The following is a 17,733-nucleotide window of genomic DNA, read 5'->3' as shown; positions in this document are numbered from 1 at the left end:
TCTTGATCATATCATAAACAAAGGGAGTTTTGACTTCATGTAATCTTTTGGTATCATGTGTGTAACTGCATGGTTTAATGGGCCTACCCCCTATGTACATTATGAGGAACTCCCTATGTACATTATGAGGAAGTGACAACTTCCAAATGATCATCACTTGTATTTGCAAAAGTTATTAGAAGGTGACGATCTTACAATAATTTAAGTCATGATATTTATTTATGTAAATGTCCAAATAGATCATTATGGATCATATCTAGTAGATCAAAAACTAAGTGTTATATGTCATTAACTTGATGGTTTATAAGTTGTTTGTATATATACATAATAGGTATTTGGTGAATATCATGTGTTGGTATTCTGCAAGCCATTATCTTATTGAGTACTTGGTGGATATGATGTATTGATATTTTGATAGGACAATACTCATGATATCAAAATAGTGGATATTTTCTCATCAAAGGCGTGCGTATGTGCGTCGTGCGTTGTGTGTCGTGTGGCGTGCGTGCAAACCATCTTGAGAACCTCAACATTACACTTCAACTAAATCTATAAAAAATAAATAAATGAATTCTTTAAAAGAACACCACAAAGCAAAACACACATCAACATATATTAGAAATATAGGATATAATTTGTCAACATATATTTTCATTTAAAATTAAGTGTTCGCTACCTACTTTTTTATCTCTATAGTTTTAGTTATTGTTTCAATTATGAGTTTGAAATCTAGGTGTACTAAGTTAATATTTTCAAGTTTAACTTTCACACCATAGATTACTAAGTTCCACCATGTGTTCCTTAGAAACTATTTAAAAACATTTTCTTAATTTGGATTTTTTAAAATGAGTATATCTTAGTATTAAATATCATTTTTTCGAAAAATAATATTAGAAGTGAAATTTCAATGTTTTTGGATACCTTGTGATTTTTTTTGTCTTGGCTCTAAGATTCTCAAAGTTCATATGTTTCAACTCTTAGATTCACAATACTGTTTTAGGTTCCACAAACCAATCTACCATCACAATATAACATCAATTTGTTTTTATTTCAAAGTAAATTATAAAAGTATTGTTGTAAATTATAATTATTAAGACCTAACCTTAATTTTAAATTCATACATCAATCAAATTATTTTTTACACGAAAGAATTAATATTTACCCTTACTTTAATGTAAGAATAAATTAGATCTTTATGAATTTATTAAAGATACAGGGGAAAAATTTTAAACTTTTAACTTATTTGCATCACTTTATGTGTTTGTTAATGTTCATTTGGAAAAATCTAACACTTTATAGCCTAGTGTAATGGACACACTTCATCTAAAAATTTGTTTAGTGAAAACATAACTATAGCCTAGTGTCATGGACTTTCCCTTGATAGAGTATATCTAACCTTGCAATTTAATAGTTTAATATTTTTTATTTTAAGGTTAATAATACTTTGATATTATTGTCCACGAGAAGGGTGTGTGGTATGTCTAGGAATATGTATTTAACAATATCAATCCATGACATTATCATTATCAATTACGATGCTTGAACATAATTTATAAATAAAATATGAATATCACCTAACCAATTGACATCATTAATACTTTATGTATCAACATACAACAAAATTTGTTTCTTTTAAACACGTGTCCTTGAGATTTAAATGCATTTCTTATACAATACAAGACTATTCTACCGAAGAAAGATGACACTAAGACCTTGTAAATATGTTAGACCATGCTTTAGTTCTTAACAAAATCCAAAATACATACATGTGAAATGGTATTTAGTTAGAGCTGAACCTATCAAGATGTAATACACTAATTTTAAGTGGGTGTGGTAAGGTTGACTCTAAGCTACTATCATGGATTGAGAACAAACATTCATCATCATAAAAAAATTAAATCAAATATCTGAGAATATCAAGTTACAAAGATCCTAACTTATCTAACTTAATTTAAGGCAAAATTTTATATCTACCTTTTACATTAAAAATAAGGTAATCTTCTACACTATAGTTTAAGTCAAATTAAAAGGATATAAATTTTACTCCTTGAAGTACTTAATGGTTTTGATTTTACAATAGATTCCCAAATTATTGAGAGGTAGCCAAATAAATAATTCACTCTACTAACTAAATGCAACATCTTCGTCCTTCTAATCTTAATAATTTTATTTTTAAAAAGAAATTAAACAATATTGTAGAGAAATGCATTATTTTAAAGCTATACAAAGAAACAAGTGATATTTAAAGAACAATAAACTTGAACATATGGAAAGTGTAGTAAAGAAAGCTTAAGACTCCCATTCAATATCGTCGTCGTCGTCATCTTCCTCTTCAACTCCTTTCGTTTCTTCTTCCTTAACTAAGTCATTTTCTTTCTGTTCGAAATCCCCTTTTATTTGGCTTGCGAAGTTTCCTATAGCAGAGAATTATTCAGTTAAAATCTTTAAAATCTACATTCTAATCTATCTTTGTATATATAAGGTGAGATTTATGTAACAAGATTAATTTATTGTCTTAGATTGTGGTAATTGACATATCTAAATACTAATTATTTGTTACTTATTCACATAAGAGATATTTAGATTTTACACATATGATTATAATTCCTAAAATAGACATCTTAAATACACTTTTCTATATTAAAAATAGTATAAGGGGCATTTAAAGTCATTTGCATTAATCAAGGGCTCACCATACATGGTCAAGGTTCAAAGATTTTGTTAAACTCCATTATAGGTCAAGTTAATATTTGTGTATAACTCTTTACAATATATATTTAGTCTTAGTAAGATCTAAAAAAAAATTAAAATAGTAACATTAAAGGAGCCTAGTTAGGTTTATTTGGTTCCTACTTTTTGCATAAATTTTATGTATTGTTTTACTATCATTGAAGAAAACCTCGTTATTAAGCTTGGGTGTTGCATATTGTGAAAATCATAATATTTGTTTTTATTGATTATTTTATATTGTTTATGTAACTAAATGTCAGAAATTATAGTATATGCATATAACTTATATTATGATGGGGTAAAGGGGAATTTGGACAAGGAATCATGATTTATATTTATATTTAACTATAACTAATATTCAATAATATATCGAGGTTCTTGACATAACTAATTTAGTTGATGAAGTTCTTGAAGAAGTCAAGTTTTTGATGTTATAACATTATGGATAATGTCATGGGGTTGGATTTAGCTCATGCCTAGGATGAGCCTTCTCTCTAAGAATCTCCAACCAGACGTGGTACTAGCAATCACTACTTCTAACTCGCCCTTTGGTCCAGCCAATTTCATTCACCCAGAGTACACCTTACCCCCAAACTTCATCAAGTGTCCCCACACTTGACTGCCTAAACATACACCCCTACAAAATAAAACTGCATGCCAAACCACCATGGTTCCAATTCCTTTGTTGCACCACACACACATCCTCAAGCTCTAAGCTCTACTCTTGTTCAACCCAAATTGAACCCCTTAAGCCCTATTATGTCTTTGTTTCAATGTCCCCCATAAGACAACCTTACTCCAACACTGGCCATATATGACCTCAACTCCCTGAGTCCCTTGACCACCCTTGATCTCCATCGCGCCACCTTTGGAATTCCCAGAACTCCCACATATCCCCTTGTTCAACTACACCTGCTACCCAAGCCAAGCACTAAGAATCACCACAACTCCCTTGTTTAAGACTACATCCCCCCTTAATGACTTAGACCACTAAGTCCTCCCTTGCTCGCTACGCATGCTGCCAAAGCATACTCGACACTACCCTAGCACCTTGAAACATACCTTGAGTCCTCAAGTCCAAACTTGCATGCTACCTTAGCAAACCTCTATCTCTACGAATTTCCATCTCTTGTTGTTCTTCCCTAGCTCGCCATGAAACTTGAAGCCCAACCCTATTCCTCATGGAACTGCTAACTAGCTTAGCCAATCCTTAATCCAAACACTGAGCTGTGACTGCCTCGACATCACACTTATTGCTACATGCCCTCATTGGTGAGCACTTGTCACTTGTGCATCCACTACACTCAAACCAACCCTCCATGCATACTCGCATTCTTACTCATTTTGGATTCATTTGCAATACATACCTACTTGAGCACCATGCCCTTGTTCCATGATCCATTGAATCCCTTGGACTTTGTACTTCCTTACAATTCGACTATGCCACCATAACTTCACCTATGAATCACTTCACCCATTTTAGTTATGCACCACATGCCATATCTTCTAGCCATCCATCATGACCCGCCTCTTTGAGTCATGCCACACAACTGCCTCTTTGATTACCTAACATGGATCTGCCCCATGACTCAACTCAGCTTAAGCACTCTCTCGAAACACCATATCCTGATCATCATCCTAGACCAACATGACCCTTGAGATATCTTACCCCAATGCAAATCCAACCAACCAAGCAACAAGGATGTGCACGCAATGCACCACCCCTTCGATATCGCTCTGCATAGATAACTAGCTCTGCAACATATCCCACACATAACTCATCGTAAGCCCCCAATGCTCCTACTCGGATAAACCATTTGCCTCCTACAATAGGACTAGGTACTCCGCTTCCCCAGCTTTTAGATCTTAGACAACTCACATTGAGTCATCCCTAACATTGGCCCAGTGACACTGCTTTACTAACTTAGGGACCCTTGCATTGTCACAAAACCTCAACACATCATGATAAGGTAGAGCTACTCTTCTTTGCTCCTAACACTATGCGGAACCTCCATCTCATCTAAAGACTAGAGGGAAGGACTACTCTTCTTCATCCTTCTTGAGGGTGGTCAAATATCTAAGCCACCCTTGATGTACACCAACACTTTCCCTCCGCAGTTACACCTTAGCTCGGCTCCATGCCTCACCTACACCACAACCATGCTAGTTGGAACATCACATAGCACAACCCCAAGTTTGCACCTTGGCTCAGTTCTACACTATGCCTACACCACTACTATAATAGAGGGAACAACTTGTAGCACAACCTCCTTGGATACACCTCCGATCCATCCCAAGTCAGGATCCTACACCACAACTATGCATGCCCAGCACATGACATAGCCCCATCAGATACTTCTCAACTCAACACCTTGCCTTGCCTACTCCACACCTGTGTGCACTCATCTTTTCTGCACAGGCCCATAACCTTAGAGTTTCATCTTGTGAATCAACATCCCCATACATCCTCCCCCACTCTAAAATAGATGACATCCTTGAGGTTGGCAACCACTACCACAAATTGGCGAAGAGATCTACGAATATGCTTGTGTACCAAACACTAACTTTTATCCTCACCTTTACACACCTCTGCACCCTTTCTATTTCCACAACATACTTGATGCTGTCAACACACCAAATATTGATCCACCTCACTTCAACTGAGCTAGCCATACCAAATTACACCTAGAGAACTACATCCAAATGCTTCATCTCTACTCAACCACATTTTATCAACCACTAACAACACCCCAAATTATATCTTCCACTTTCAACTACCTAAGGAACCATTCCTGACATTAACTGAAAGATAAGCTTGCCACATTCCTGATGCACAAGCCCTAAACAGTTTTCCCAAGTTCACACATTTAACATTTGGCCTGCTTGACTTCCTGTTGTGCCACCTTGTTTGCTTGTTGAATAACCCTCTAGCGTGCCCTACACCCAACTCGCTTCCAACATTGCAACCCAAAATGACCACCAACACTTGTTTACCGATTCACCTCCAAAACATTGTGCAACCCCTAGTACTTACACAAACCTTCCTTAGATCATGCATCTGGCACAATCTTACACCAAATTGCACCTAATAGCTCCCAAATCCACTTTCCTAAGAAATCATGTTTAACCTTAGCACTAGTCCTTCTGCTTCACCACTCTGCTTGATTACTAACCAACCTTGTGGTATGCCCTACATCCAACTCAACCTCAACACCTCAACCCAAAATAAGCCCAACATCTATATGCTAATACACCTCCAAAACCTTGTGACTCCTCAATACTTGCTTCATGTCCTCGAATCTGACTCACACATGTACAAGCCGCAACACCACGCCTCTCTGCACTAACTCGGCAGCCCAAACCTTATGCCTTGGATGATGCACTTACCTCAACCTACACCACACAATATCGAATTGCCCAAACTCACCGACTCGTGACATTGTTGCTTAGCTTGCTCCAGAGCTTCTAAGCCAACCAACCATACCATTAGCACCTCCTCGGATTTCCACCCTAAAAATCTTACACCGCACGATATCACATGGCCCCAAACTTTTCTATTTCTGAACTTACCTTGTGTAAACCCCCACTTTACCACTCCACATAGCTACTTCATTTTCCTCAAACCCACATCCTACAAGTTCTACACCATTGCCCCATGCCGCCCAAAACTTTACACTTTGGATCAAGTCCCTGACAAGTCCTTGCATTGCATTGTTCAAGCAGCACCTTCGTTGCTCCTCGGGTCCACTCCATACTCTAGACCCTACTTCTCATTGTGCCTTACAACCTATTTTTCAATCTACTTCATGTGGCCCCTTAATTTCACCTCAAATAATGTTTGACACATCATCCTAATCCACATAGAGACTGACCAACAAAGCCACCCTAAAGCCCAACGTATTTACTCCTCACAGTTGTGATAGACAATTCCTACACCTCACTACTCCTTGCAGCCCATCCGCATATTGCTCTTAAATATACCTAACATTGCAATCTTTACTTAATTTGCATTCTGATGTACCCACAACACCTTGTTGTACCATATCCACCTCTAAATTATGCTGAAACCACTTCCAACAATGTCGATATCAACTCTCCACAAGCTACATATCAGTTTGACCATCTCCACTATATCCATGATGCCAACTCCAAGAGTTGGTGGTATAACCCAAAGACAATCTACCAAAGATCTTGCTCCAATGTCAACTCCCCATGAGCTAAAACAACCCAAAGCCAAACTTTGTCCAGATCACACTTTGATACCAACCGTGGCGAGGCTGGATTTAGCTCATGCCTAGGATGAGGCTTCTCTCTAAGAATCTTCAACCACGCATAGCACTGGCAATCACTACTTCTGACTCCCCCTTTGGTCAAACCATTTTTGTTCACACATACTGTGCCTTACACCCAAACTTCATCAAGTGTCCTCACACCTCACTGCCTAACATACACCCTTGTGAAATAGAAATGCATGTCGACCCACCATGGTTCTATTTCTTTTGTTGTACCACACACGCATCCTTGAACTCTAAGCTCTACTCATGTTCAACCCAACTTGAACCCCTCACTTAAGCCCTACAATATCTTTGCCTCAGCCTCCCCCATAAGACAACCTTACTCCAACACTAGCCATGTGTGACCTCAACTCCCTGAGTCTCTTGACCACCCTTAATCTCCATCGCGCCACTCCTCGAATGCCCTGAACTCTCACAACTCCCCTTGTTCAACTACGCCTACTACCCAAACCAAGCACTGCACCGAGAATCACCACAACTCCCTTGCTAAACATTGCATCTCCATTGAGTGACTTAGAACACCAAGTCCTCCCTTGCTCGCTACACATGTTGCCAAGGCATACTCTATAGTACCCTGGCGCCTCGAAACATACGTTGAATCCTCAATTCCAAACTTGCATGCTACCTTAGCATGCCTCTGTCTCCACGACTTTCCATCTCATATTGGTCATCCCTAGCTCGCCATGAACCTTGAAGCCCAACCCTATTCCTTATGGAGCTGCTAACTGTTTTAGCCAAACCCTGAATCCAAACACTGAGCCCTGATTGCCTTGACACCACGTCTATGTCTACATGCCCTTGTTGGTGAACACTTTGTCACTCGTGCATCCATTGCACTCAAACCAACCCTCAATGCATACACACAATCTTACTCATCCTGGATTCCTTTGTAATACAAACCTACTTAAGCACCATGCCCTTGTTCCATGACCCACCCAATCCCTTGGACGTTGTACTTCCTTACAACTTGACTACACCACCATAGCTTCACCTATGAATCACTTCACCCATTTCAATCATGCACCACAAGCCATCTTATAACCATCCATCATGACCCGCCTCTTTGAGTCATGCCACACAACTATCTCTTTGATTACCTGACACAGATTTGCCTCATGACTCAACTCATCTTGAGCACTCTCACAGAGCATCATATCCCGATTGCCATCCTGGACCACCACAGCCCTTGAGATATCTTATCCCCATGCAAATCCAACCAGCCAAGAAATTGGGATGTGTACCCACTTCACCACCCCTTCAATACCGCTTTGCATAGATAACTAGCTCCACAACACATCCCCCACATAGCTCACCATAAGCCCCCAATGCTCCTACTCGGACAAACCATTTTCCTACTACCACAGACCTAGGGACTTTGCTTCCCCAACTTTAAGATCTTAGACAACTCCCATTGAATCATCTCGACATTGGCCCGACTACTTTGCTTCACTAAGTTAGGGATCCTTGCATTGTCACCAAACCTCACCACATGATTATAAGGTGTACCTATGTAATGTTCCCATTATAAAATAAATAATAATTTAATCTTTGAAATGGGCCAATTGATTTATTTTATCTCGGAGCCATTTTTATTTTTGTTTTCGAAGTTTGTGTCGCCATCGGTGATCTTTGAACACCCTCGAAAAAGTTTCCCCAACGAGTATTTAAGAACAACTTGTAGGAAGTCTGTAGGTATGCTTTGGATTATATTTCTTTGTACTACAGATTCCTGTTGGGGATTCTCTGTAATTTGCTATTTCGGAAGTGAAAGACCTTCCCTATTTGGCTCATGTGGTTTTGGTGGGATTCAACCCTCACCCTATTCCGTCTGTGTACTTGGCTCGGATCTGGAGAATCAGAACATCTTGTATGTGGAATAAGTGTTTGGTGCACGAGTGTATCTATTTGGTGTCTGGTTACACGCAAGTTGTTTGTGTTAAATATATTGCAACTTCATTACATATTGTGTCATCAAACGACTTTGTATTTTCTTTGCCATACCATATCTCTGTGCATAGCATCGGCCATCTTCCTAATATCCTGTATGACATTCACATTCTAACACCCTGCACCATCCGTACACTTCCTACCATCTCTATATCGCCTCATCCAGGGCCGTACAATCTCCACTCATTAACTACATTGTATGGCTGTGTTTTCCAAATCTCCCATACTGCTTGGACTCCATATCACCATATGGACATTGTCTCTAATCAATCTTACGGCCTACTCCTTTTCCACCGTGCGGCTTAAGATTTCCCCATCGTACAGCCACATTGGCACCTCCTACAAAACAAAAGAAAAACCCCAACATACAGCCAACAATATCCTCCGTACTAACTTACCTTCTCCACCTCAATACAGTTTATAATTCCTTCCTGTTAGCATTTTCTTGGTCAATTCCGTAAGGACATTCAGGAGTTGCATCTTGCTTAGTCTGGAGGCGTCAGGACTATTACAGTGGTATCAAAGCTCTTCGATCCTACCAGCCTGTGGATAGTGAATGAGAGTTTATAGCTGGAAGAGAAGGACACATCTATTGATCGAATGGTTGACGATGGGAACTGACTGATGCTGAACTTGTGGCACTATTGAGGGAACTTGCCTGGAATCAGGCACAGATCACTGATACACGACGACTGATGGAAGAAACTCTCAAGAAGTTGGCAGAGAATAAACTATCTAGAGAACAAAATGGTCACAAACGCGGACTCTGTGTCGAGTAAATCACACCCGTAGCCAACACGCTCTCGACCTTCCATGCCGACTTTTCCACCACGGATGGAGGCACATCACAGAGAGAGACAACCAACCTTCAAAGAGATAAGGGAACACTGGAAGAATGCAAACCTTGAAGAAGACATTTCCTACAAAGATAGGCAGATTTGAGAATGAGATACTCGGGAGGCGAAAACAAAGGGTACTTCAACGATGATCTTAGGAGAAAGTTGAGTAAGGTGAATCTGTCTTCATTTGATAGATTGGGTTCCATATCAGCGCAAGCATGGGTAATGAAAGCCGATACCTACTTCCAGCTGAATCCTATGCCGGAAGAAGCAATCAAATTTGCCACATTGCACTTGGAGGGGGTTGCGCATGAATGGTGGCACCATGGCACCATCACATTAGGGCATGATCAAATAAAGACTTATGTGGAATTCAAAGAGAGATTAATAGAACGATTTGATGGGAAAAATCCTGAGCACAATTTGGCGCAACTGAGGCAAATTGGATCGGTAGATCAGCTCATTGCGGGATTTTAGAAACTTTCGATGTCGGTCACAGACATTTTCGAAAGAAGGCGGGTCGTGCTCTTCATGGATGGACTGGCAAAACTGCTGAAAGGTTGGGTAAATGGATTCAATCCATCTACCCTTTCGGAAGCAATCAGTAAGGCACGAAGTATGGCATAGTTATCGACATCATCCTCATCCTCTCGAAGTCACTCACATCCAAAACCATCGACGTTTCCGAGGGACAAACCTCCGCCCAAGAAGCCGTCGTTGGATAAACACCTGATAGGAACTTCAAAGGAATAAATTGTATTTCAATTGCAAGAGGCATTGGGAGCTTGGCTACTGATGCCTCGGGAAGGGGAAGATCCATTACATTGAGGTCATGTCTGATGACGAGGACGAACACGAACAGGAAGAAATGTCGATCGAAGATAACCAACCTAACAATGACACCAACATGGCCATTTTAAACCATACAGAGAGGATTGCCGCCTTGGTACAGTGCTGAGGATCCATTGCATTGGCTGGCAGTCCGAGGTGCACAGTTTTCCATGTATGGGGTACCCTTCAAGGACAAAGGGTTACGGTGATGTTGGATAGCAAAGCTACTTTGAATTTCATAAACTCATCCTTGGTAAAGCGAAGAAGTCTCCCTACGGAAGCACATGCAGCCTTTCAGGTCAAGGTTGCCAGAGGGACCTTACTGCCCTGCACGCACCTTGTTCCTTAGCTAAGCATCACAGTGGCGAATCACAAAGTGATGGATGACTTTTTCATAGCGGACCTCGTTGACATGGAAGTCATTCTGGGTATATAGTGGATGGAGACCCTTGATGAGTACACTCAAAGTTTCAAGTGGATGGACTTCACTTTTGTGGTTGATGGAAAGAAGGTTGTCCTCCGAGGGATGGCAAATGATGGTTCAAAGGAAGTTTCCGCACATTAGATGGAGGCAATCTTGCAACACGATGACATTGCATGGGCTGCGCATTGTTTTATTTCAATGGAACCTATAAAGGGGCACCAAGCACCTCCACAGGATGATGAACTTTAGGATATTTTAAGTAGGCATGAAATTTTTTTCATGGATATTCCTCCTAGCATACCACCTCATCAGGGGTTTGAACACACAATCGAGTTGGAATCAGGGGCCAAACCAGTTATAACCACACCATACCACCACCCCAAGAAATTCAAAGATGAGATCGAATAGTGATTTAGGAATTGCTTGAGAAAGGATGGATCTGTCCCAATTCTAGCCCATTTGCGTCATCCATGGTGTTGGTCAAAAAGAATGACGAAACCATACGCATGTGTGTGGACTATCATGCGCTGAACAAAAGAACAGGTATCCCATCCCAAGGATAGATGAGCTGCTGGATGAACTACATGGCGCGGTCTATTTTTCAAAAATAGATCTCCGTTCCAGATACCACCAGATCCAAATGAGGGAAGAAGATGTGGAGAAAACGACTTTTTGCTACCACTACGGACATTATGAGTTCCTGGTCATGTCGTTCAGATTGACCAACGCACTTGCTACATTTCAATCATGCATGAACCGCATCTTCAACAATTGCGTATGTATCTATTGGTATTCTTTGATGATCTTATTTATAGCAGGACATGGGAGGAGCACCTGAAGCATCTGAATGAAGTTCTGAGTATCATGGAGGAACAGTTCTTGTTCGCCAAGCAGTCCAAATGTGAGTTTGGTATGATAGAGATATTGTACTTGGGGCATGCTATTAGTAAATATGGGGTTCAAGTGCATTAGGAGAAGATTCAAGCTATCCTTGACTGGCCTCCCCCAAAATCACTCACGGATTTGTGAGGATTCTTCGGATTGTGTAGTTACAATAAGAGATTTGTCAAAGGATTTTCTTAGCTTAGGACACCTTTAACGGATCTAATGAAGAAGGGGGCTTTCCAATGGAACGAAGAGGCATAACTCACCTTTGATAAGCTAAAAGAGGCCATGAGCAGTTGCCCGGTACTTGCACTGCCTGACTTCACCCGATTATTCATTTTGGAATGCGACGTATTCGAGGAAGGCATTGGAGCGGTTTTGATGCAGGATAGACACCCCATCGCCTATGAGAGCAGGAAGCTTACACCAGTAGAATGCCTATATTACATCTACGACAAAGAAAGGTTGGCCATCGTACATGCACTAACCAAGTTCCAGTAGTATCTGGTAGGTTCCAAGTTTGTCGTCCGTACGGATCACAACAGTCTGAGATATTTCCTGGAGCAGCGAGACTTGAACGAACGGCAGCAAAAATGAGTAAGCAAAGTTCAATCTTTTGATTTCAACATTGAATATGTAAAAGGGAAGAACAATGTTGTTGCAGATGCCTTGTCCAAAAAACCCACCATCTGCTTGCTAGACCAGATTTCAACTGACTGGAAGGCACAACTATTAGTAGAATATTCCAAGAATACATTTGCCTGTGAAATAATGGATGGCCACACCCATGATGATCGGTACAGAGTGGTGAATGATATCATCTACTATAAAGACTAGATATACCTAGTGCCAAAATCCAAACTGAAGTAGAAGATCCTGAAGGAGGTACACGACTCACCTTGGCTTCCTTAAAACTTACAGAAGTATTCGAGAGATATTTTCATGTAAGGGACTAAAAGGGCACGTGTTGCAGCATGTAAGAGAATGTACGGTTTGCCAACATAACAAGTCCGAACACACTCTTCCTGTCGGGTTGCTACAACCTTTGCCAATTCCCGAACATAAGTGGGAAAGTATATCCATGGACTTCATAACAGGTCTTCCCAAGGTGAAGGGAAAGGACTGTATCTTCGCGGTGGTTGACAAGTTGACAAAGTATGCGCATTTCTTCGCCATCCCATCAGACCTTCAGGCTACACAAGTTGCCGATCTATTTTTCAGAGAAGTCTTTCGTCTGCACGGGTTACCCCGAAACATCGTCAGTGATCAGGATGGATGATTCGTCAGTATCCTCTAAACAAAATTGTTTAGGATGGCAGGGACAAAATTATCATTAAGCACAAATTACCACCCATAGATGGACGGTCAAATCGAGATTGTGAACAAATGGCTTGAAGACTACCTTCGGAACTACGTCTCGACACGACGAGTGTGGGTAAAATGGATCTATCTCGAGGAGTATAGCTACAATACCACGTATCACATGTCTATCAGGATGGCACCATTCAAAGCTTTGTACGGGCATGAACCCCTCTCCTTCATCGACACAATTCTGGGTGACAGTTGCGCTCCAAGGGTGAAGGATTGGCTTCAGGAGGGACAGGACATACTGAAAAGTTTGAAAGAGAACCTGCAACAAGCACAAAATCAATAGAAGGTGTACGCCGACATAGACCAGATAGAGAGGAGTTTTGAAGTGGGGGATCTGGTCTATCTCCAGCTTCAACCATACCGACAATCTTCATTAAAAGGAATAGGTAAGGAGAAATTGAAGCCACGTTTTTATGGTCCCTATCGCATCATCCGTCGCATTGGTGAGGTAGCGTACGAACTGGAACTTTCGAAGGGTAGTCGCATTCACAATGTCTTCCATGTTTCTTGTGTGAAGAAGGCTATAGGGAAAAATGTCAGTGTCACTACCGACCTTCCGCCACTCAATGAGGAAGGGAAGGTCACTCTTGAACCTACTAAGATTCTCTAATCAACCATACGGCCTGCTCCTTTGCCACCGTATAACTACTCCTTTGCCACCGTACAACTTGAGATTTCCCCACCATACAACCACATTGGCACCCTGTACGAAACACAAGAAAAACCCCAATTTACAGCCAACAATATCCTCCGTATGGACTTACCTTCTCCACCTCAATACAGTTTGTAATTCCTTCCTGTCAACATTTTCTTGGTCAATTCCATATGGACATTCAGGAGTTGCATCTTGCTCAGTTTGGAGGAGTCAATACTATTACAACATGCTCTTCTTCGCTCCTAACACTGTGTCAACTCTATCTCATCTGGAGACTAGAGGGAAGGACTAATCTTCTTCGTCCCTCTTGAGGGGGGTTGGCTACCTAAGCAAACCCTTGATGCACATCGACACTTACCCTCTGCGATTATACCTCAACTTGGCTCCATGCCTCACCTACACCACAACCATGCTAGTGGGCACATCGAATAGCATAGCCTCGAGCTTGCACCTAGGCTCGGTTCCACACTATGCCTACACCACAACTATGTTAGAGGGAACAACTCGTAGCACAACCCCATTGGATACACCTTGGATACATCCCAAGTCAAGATCGTATGCCACAACTATGCATACCCAACACACAACATAGCCCCATCGGATACTCCTCAACTCGGCACCATGCCTCGCCTACTCCACACCTGTGTACCCAACTTTTCCACACAGGGCCATAAGCTTAGAGTTTCATCTTGATAATGAGATTGTGATTGTTGGATCTAGGTTTAGACTCTGTGATTGAAGTATTACTACATAAAGGAAAAAGAAAGAAGAAGTTCGGTATCATAACAAAAAGAGGATTATTACAGTGAGGGCGATTGTTGGTGTGTCAGACAAGGATTGTTGCGATCATAGGAAAAGGTAGAAATTTGATCAAAGGATTGTTATGGTATATTATTATATTGAGGAAATTTAATGGATCCAAAATAGCAAAGTTAGTGCAAACCATAGATCATTGTTAGGTGTTACTTTCTAGCAATTCTAAATAGTAAAATCCCTTTGGGTGACCTTACGGTCTATTGTAAATCCTTAGGGTGACATTCTTAGAGTAGAGTGCCTAAATCCTCTTATTAGGTTACTTCTAACTTGGTAAAGACTTTAACATGTCTTAAGGGAAATCCCTTAACAGGGTAGCACCTAAAAGTGCTTTTGTAACTCTTAATTAACTGGGCAAGCTCCTAACAAAGTGTATTTCAGAAGAGTACAACTATTTGTCAGCACCGATCTCATACCACAGTTTTAACTGTAATCAGATTTTCGCGAGATAAATATTGGTATTATATTTGTGTGATTGTTTTCTTATTTCTGGATGGATGTCTAATGTCTAGATAACCGATAATGATGTTATAGGTGAACTACTATTGATAAAAATGTTATGGAACATTTGAATTTATGATTTACTGCTCAATTTCGTAATTATGATCAATATATCTTATTAGTTTATTTCTTATTTAAAATTTTAAGAAATTTTTATTATTTTAAGTAGTAGTAATTGTGAATGTATCAAAATCAATAGTCTCAGAAAAATTTTGATTCAAGACGAGTAGAAAATCTGCTAATAACATTAAAATGCTAGTATAAATAAAGTCATTATGTAGCCAACTAACTAATCCCCTATCTACAATTGACCTCTTTCAACGCCAAAATGATCTTCGTAAAGTTTGGCACACAGCAGTCTTGTTTTTGCTCGTACTATCATTTCATTAAATATCAGAATAGTTCCAATAAAGGCTTCCTTAACAGTTTTCTTGATCGTAGTTTCCAATTTTAGAAATATCTAGCATACTCCTTAATTATAAATAGAATAGAATAACTGTTATCCTATCAGCCAATTTCTTGATTGGTTTTATCTATGTTACTATATGATGAGATGAAACTTTGAAGATAAACTACCATATACTGATAAATTTTCCAATAAAATCTTTCTACTGAATCAATCTCATCTTTGGCTTCTGATTAAGAATATGCTTGGGACAACCATGTTCAAATGTTAAAAGCAAAGAACCTATTTTCAAACCTGTTTCAAATGGATCATCACATTCAGAATCTTCTTCATCTGACTCTTCCCGTTTTGACTTCTCTCCAACAATACGCTCGGCGTTATCCTCAGTACAGTTAGTCCTAGTAAACTGAGCATAATATGATTGTACATAATCTTCCTGCAACATTGTCAACATAACAACGAAGTTCAGCCCAACCAATGATATCCACTATGCTGTCCATCAAGATTTCCTTATAACCCAAAAGTGAACTAGTATAACTATGACATTCCTTAATCTAAGAAGACCTAAGGAAGAATGAGAAAAAACCAAATGCACTTTTTTAAAGCCAAAACATTCATATAAATACTAAGAAGGTAAAAGAGATCTATGATGAAAAATATTCAACAAAACAAGCTGATAAGTTGCGTGGAATCTTAATTTGTAAACAATTGTTGTGAAACTTATATTACATAGTTTTGATAACGCTTAAGTTTGATTTTATCTAACATTTATATAAGAAGTACTTATATTTCACATATTTATATTATTGGTTCTTCATATTTAAGGTGGCACCACATACAAAAAAATTCGTTTCAAATTTGTATCTGAGCCCAACTAAACCTAGGGACCTGTGATCAAACCAAATTTCAAAAATAAAAGATACCCATTGTATGAAAATATGTTCAGGATGGCATATTACATCTACGGTGTTTGCATTATTCGTTGGCTTGAAGTTTTCAGCAGATTTTGGAGGGGAACTATCATTGCTTGCTTTGATTTCTTCAGATTGTTCTTGGGTAAGATTCATGCCCTCCCTCTTCATCCAAGGAGGTATAGCTTTTGGTTTCTCTTTGAGTTTTTCTTCTTTGACATCTGAGATACCAACATCAGCCTGCATATAACCAAATGCAAACTCTGACCAAGAATTAGAGTTTGATAGGACTATAAAATATAAAAGGAACTTCCAAAAAGAATTACAAATTTCATTATTCCTACATTAAAGTTATAATATCCTAGTTACCGAGCATTAATTTAAGGTATAATATCAAATTGTATGTAGTGAAATATCAAAATATTTGAAAATATAATGATACTAACTAAAAGAAAGCATTAAGTGTTATATCACTTATTATCAAGAAAAATTCAATGTTTAGTAACCTGTTCGTTACTCATAGCACCCTTAGCCTGCCATTCTTGAAGGCTAACAAATTCAGGTGGAGGTAAATCTTTCAGGATTTGCAACTGATTATTTATTGGCCTCAGTTGTTCCTGTGATAAAAGACTATCATAAGGCATGAAGCATACCAATAAAAGAATGATCGAAAACAAAAACTAATTCTCTTTTCATGACATTTTCAAAACAAAAACTAATTCTCTTTTTATGACATTTTTCAAATTGAATGTTAATATAACAACTAAAACAATCGAGAGCCCTATATAAATATTTTAATGTTTCAATCATTTGGATAATTACTTGCTTTATAAGAGATTCATTTGAGTAATGATAAAAGATTTTGACATTAAACATTTTTCTTAAATTAGAAATTAAAATTATAATATTTAAAGTTTTTAATTTTTTGAAATAAAGGAGGGGTGAAAATTTATTCAAGCTGAAAGAGAAACAAGAACAAACAGAGAAAGGGCATCAGACAGCTCTGTCAAGATCAACCAAGTGATCAACTTGATGGGACAAGCCCATCGGAAGTTGAGTCTTATCAACAATATTCCAATTACACATATGGTCAGAAGCCCACTTTGCCAAACAATCAGCAACACT

At 39.1% G+C, this 17,733-nt stretch overlaps 1 protein-coding gene across 12 annotated transcripts in view; it reads right to left on the bottom strand.

The window, feature by feature from the left end:
* Nucleotides 1-2,023: 2,023 nt before the first annotated feature.
* The window catches only part of LOC149556350 (uncharacterized), a 184,571-nt gene continuing 168,861 nt past the window's right edge, over nt 2,024-17,733 (bottom strand). For 10 of the 12 annotated variants that reach the window (XM_089830625.1, XM_089830621.1, XM_089830622.1 and 7 more), the window contains 4 exons: nt 17,115-17,225; nt 16,657-16,848; nt 15,992-16,133; nt 2,024-2,414 (listed from right to left, as the gene is read on the bottom strand). In XM_089830625.1, the coding sequence (XP_089686751.1) occupies nt 2,290-2,414; nt 15,992-16,133; nt 16,657-16,848; nt 17,115-17,225 (570 nt within the window). In that variant the 3' untranslated portion in view covers nt 2,024-2,289. The remainder of the gene's footprint in view (nt 2,415-15,991; nt 16,134-16,656; nt 16,849-17,114; nt 17,226-17,733) is intronic. The other 2 variants (XM_089830627.1, XM_089830626.1) reach the window with 1 other exon arrangement.

The sequence above is a fragment of the Cupressus sempervirens genome, chromosome 5 (genome assembly GCF_028749045.1).
Source record: "Cupressus sempervirens isolate cs-2001-9-10 chromosome 5, ASM2874904v1, whole genome shotgun sequence".
In the NCBI taxonomy this organism is placed as follows: domain Eukaryota; kingdom Viridiplantae; phylum Streptophyta; class Pinopsida; order Cupressales; family Cupressaceae; genus Cupressus; species Cupressus sempervirens.
The sequence above is the reverse complement of the archived record's forward strand: the minus strand, read 5'-3'. Positions and strand labels throughout refer to the sequence as shown.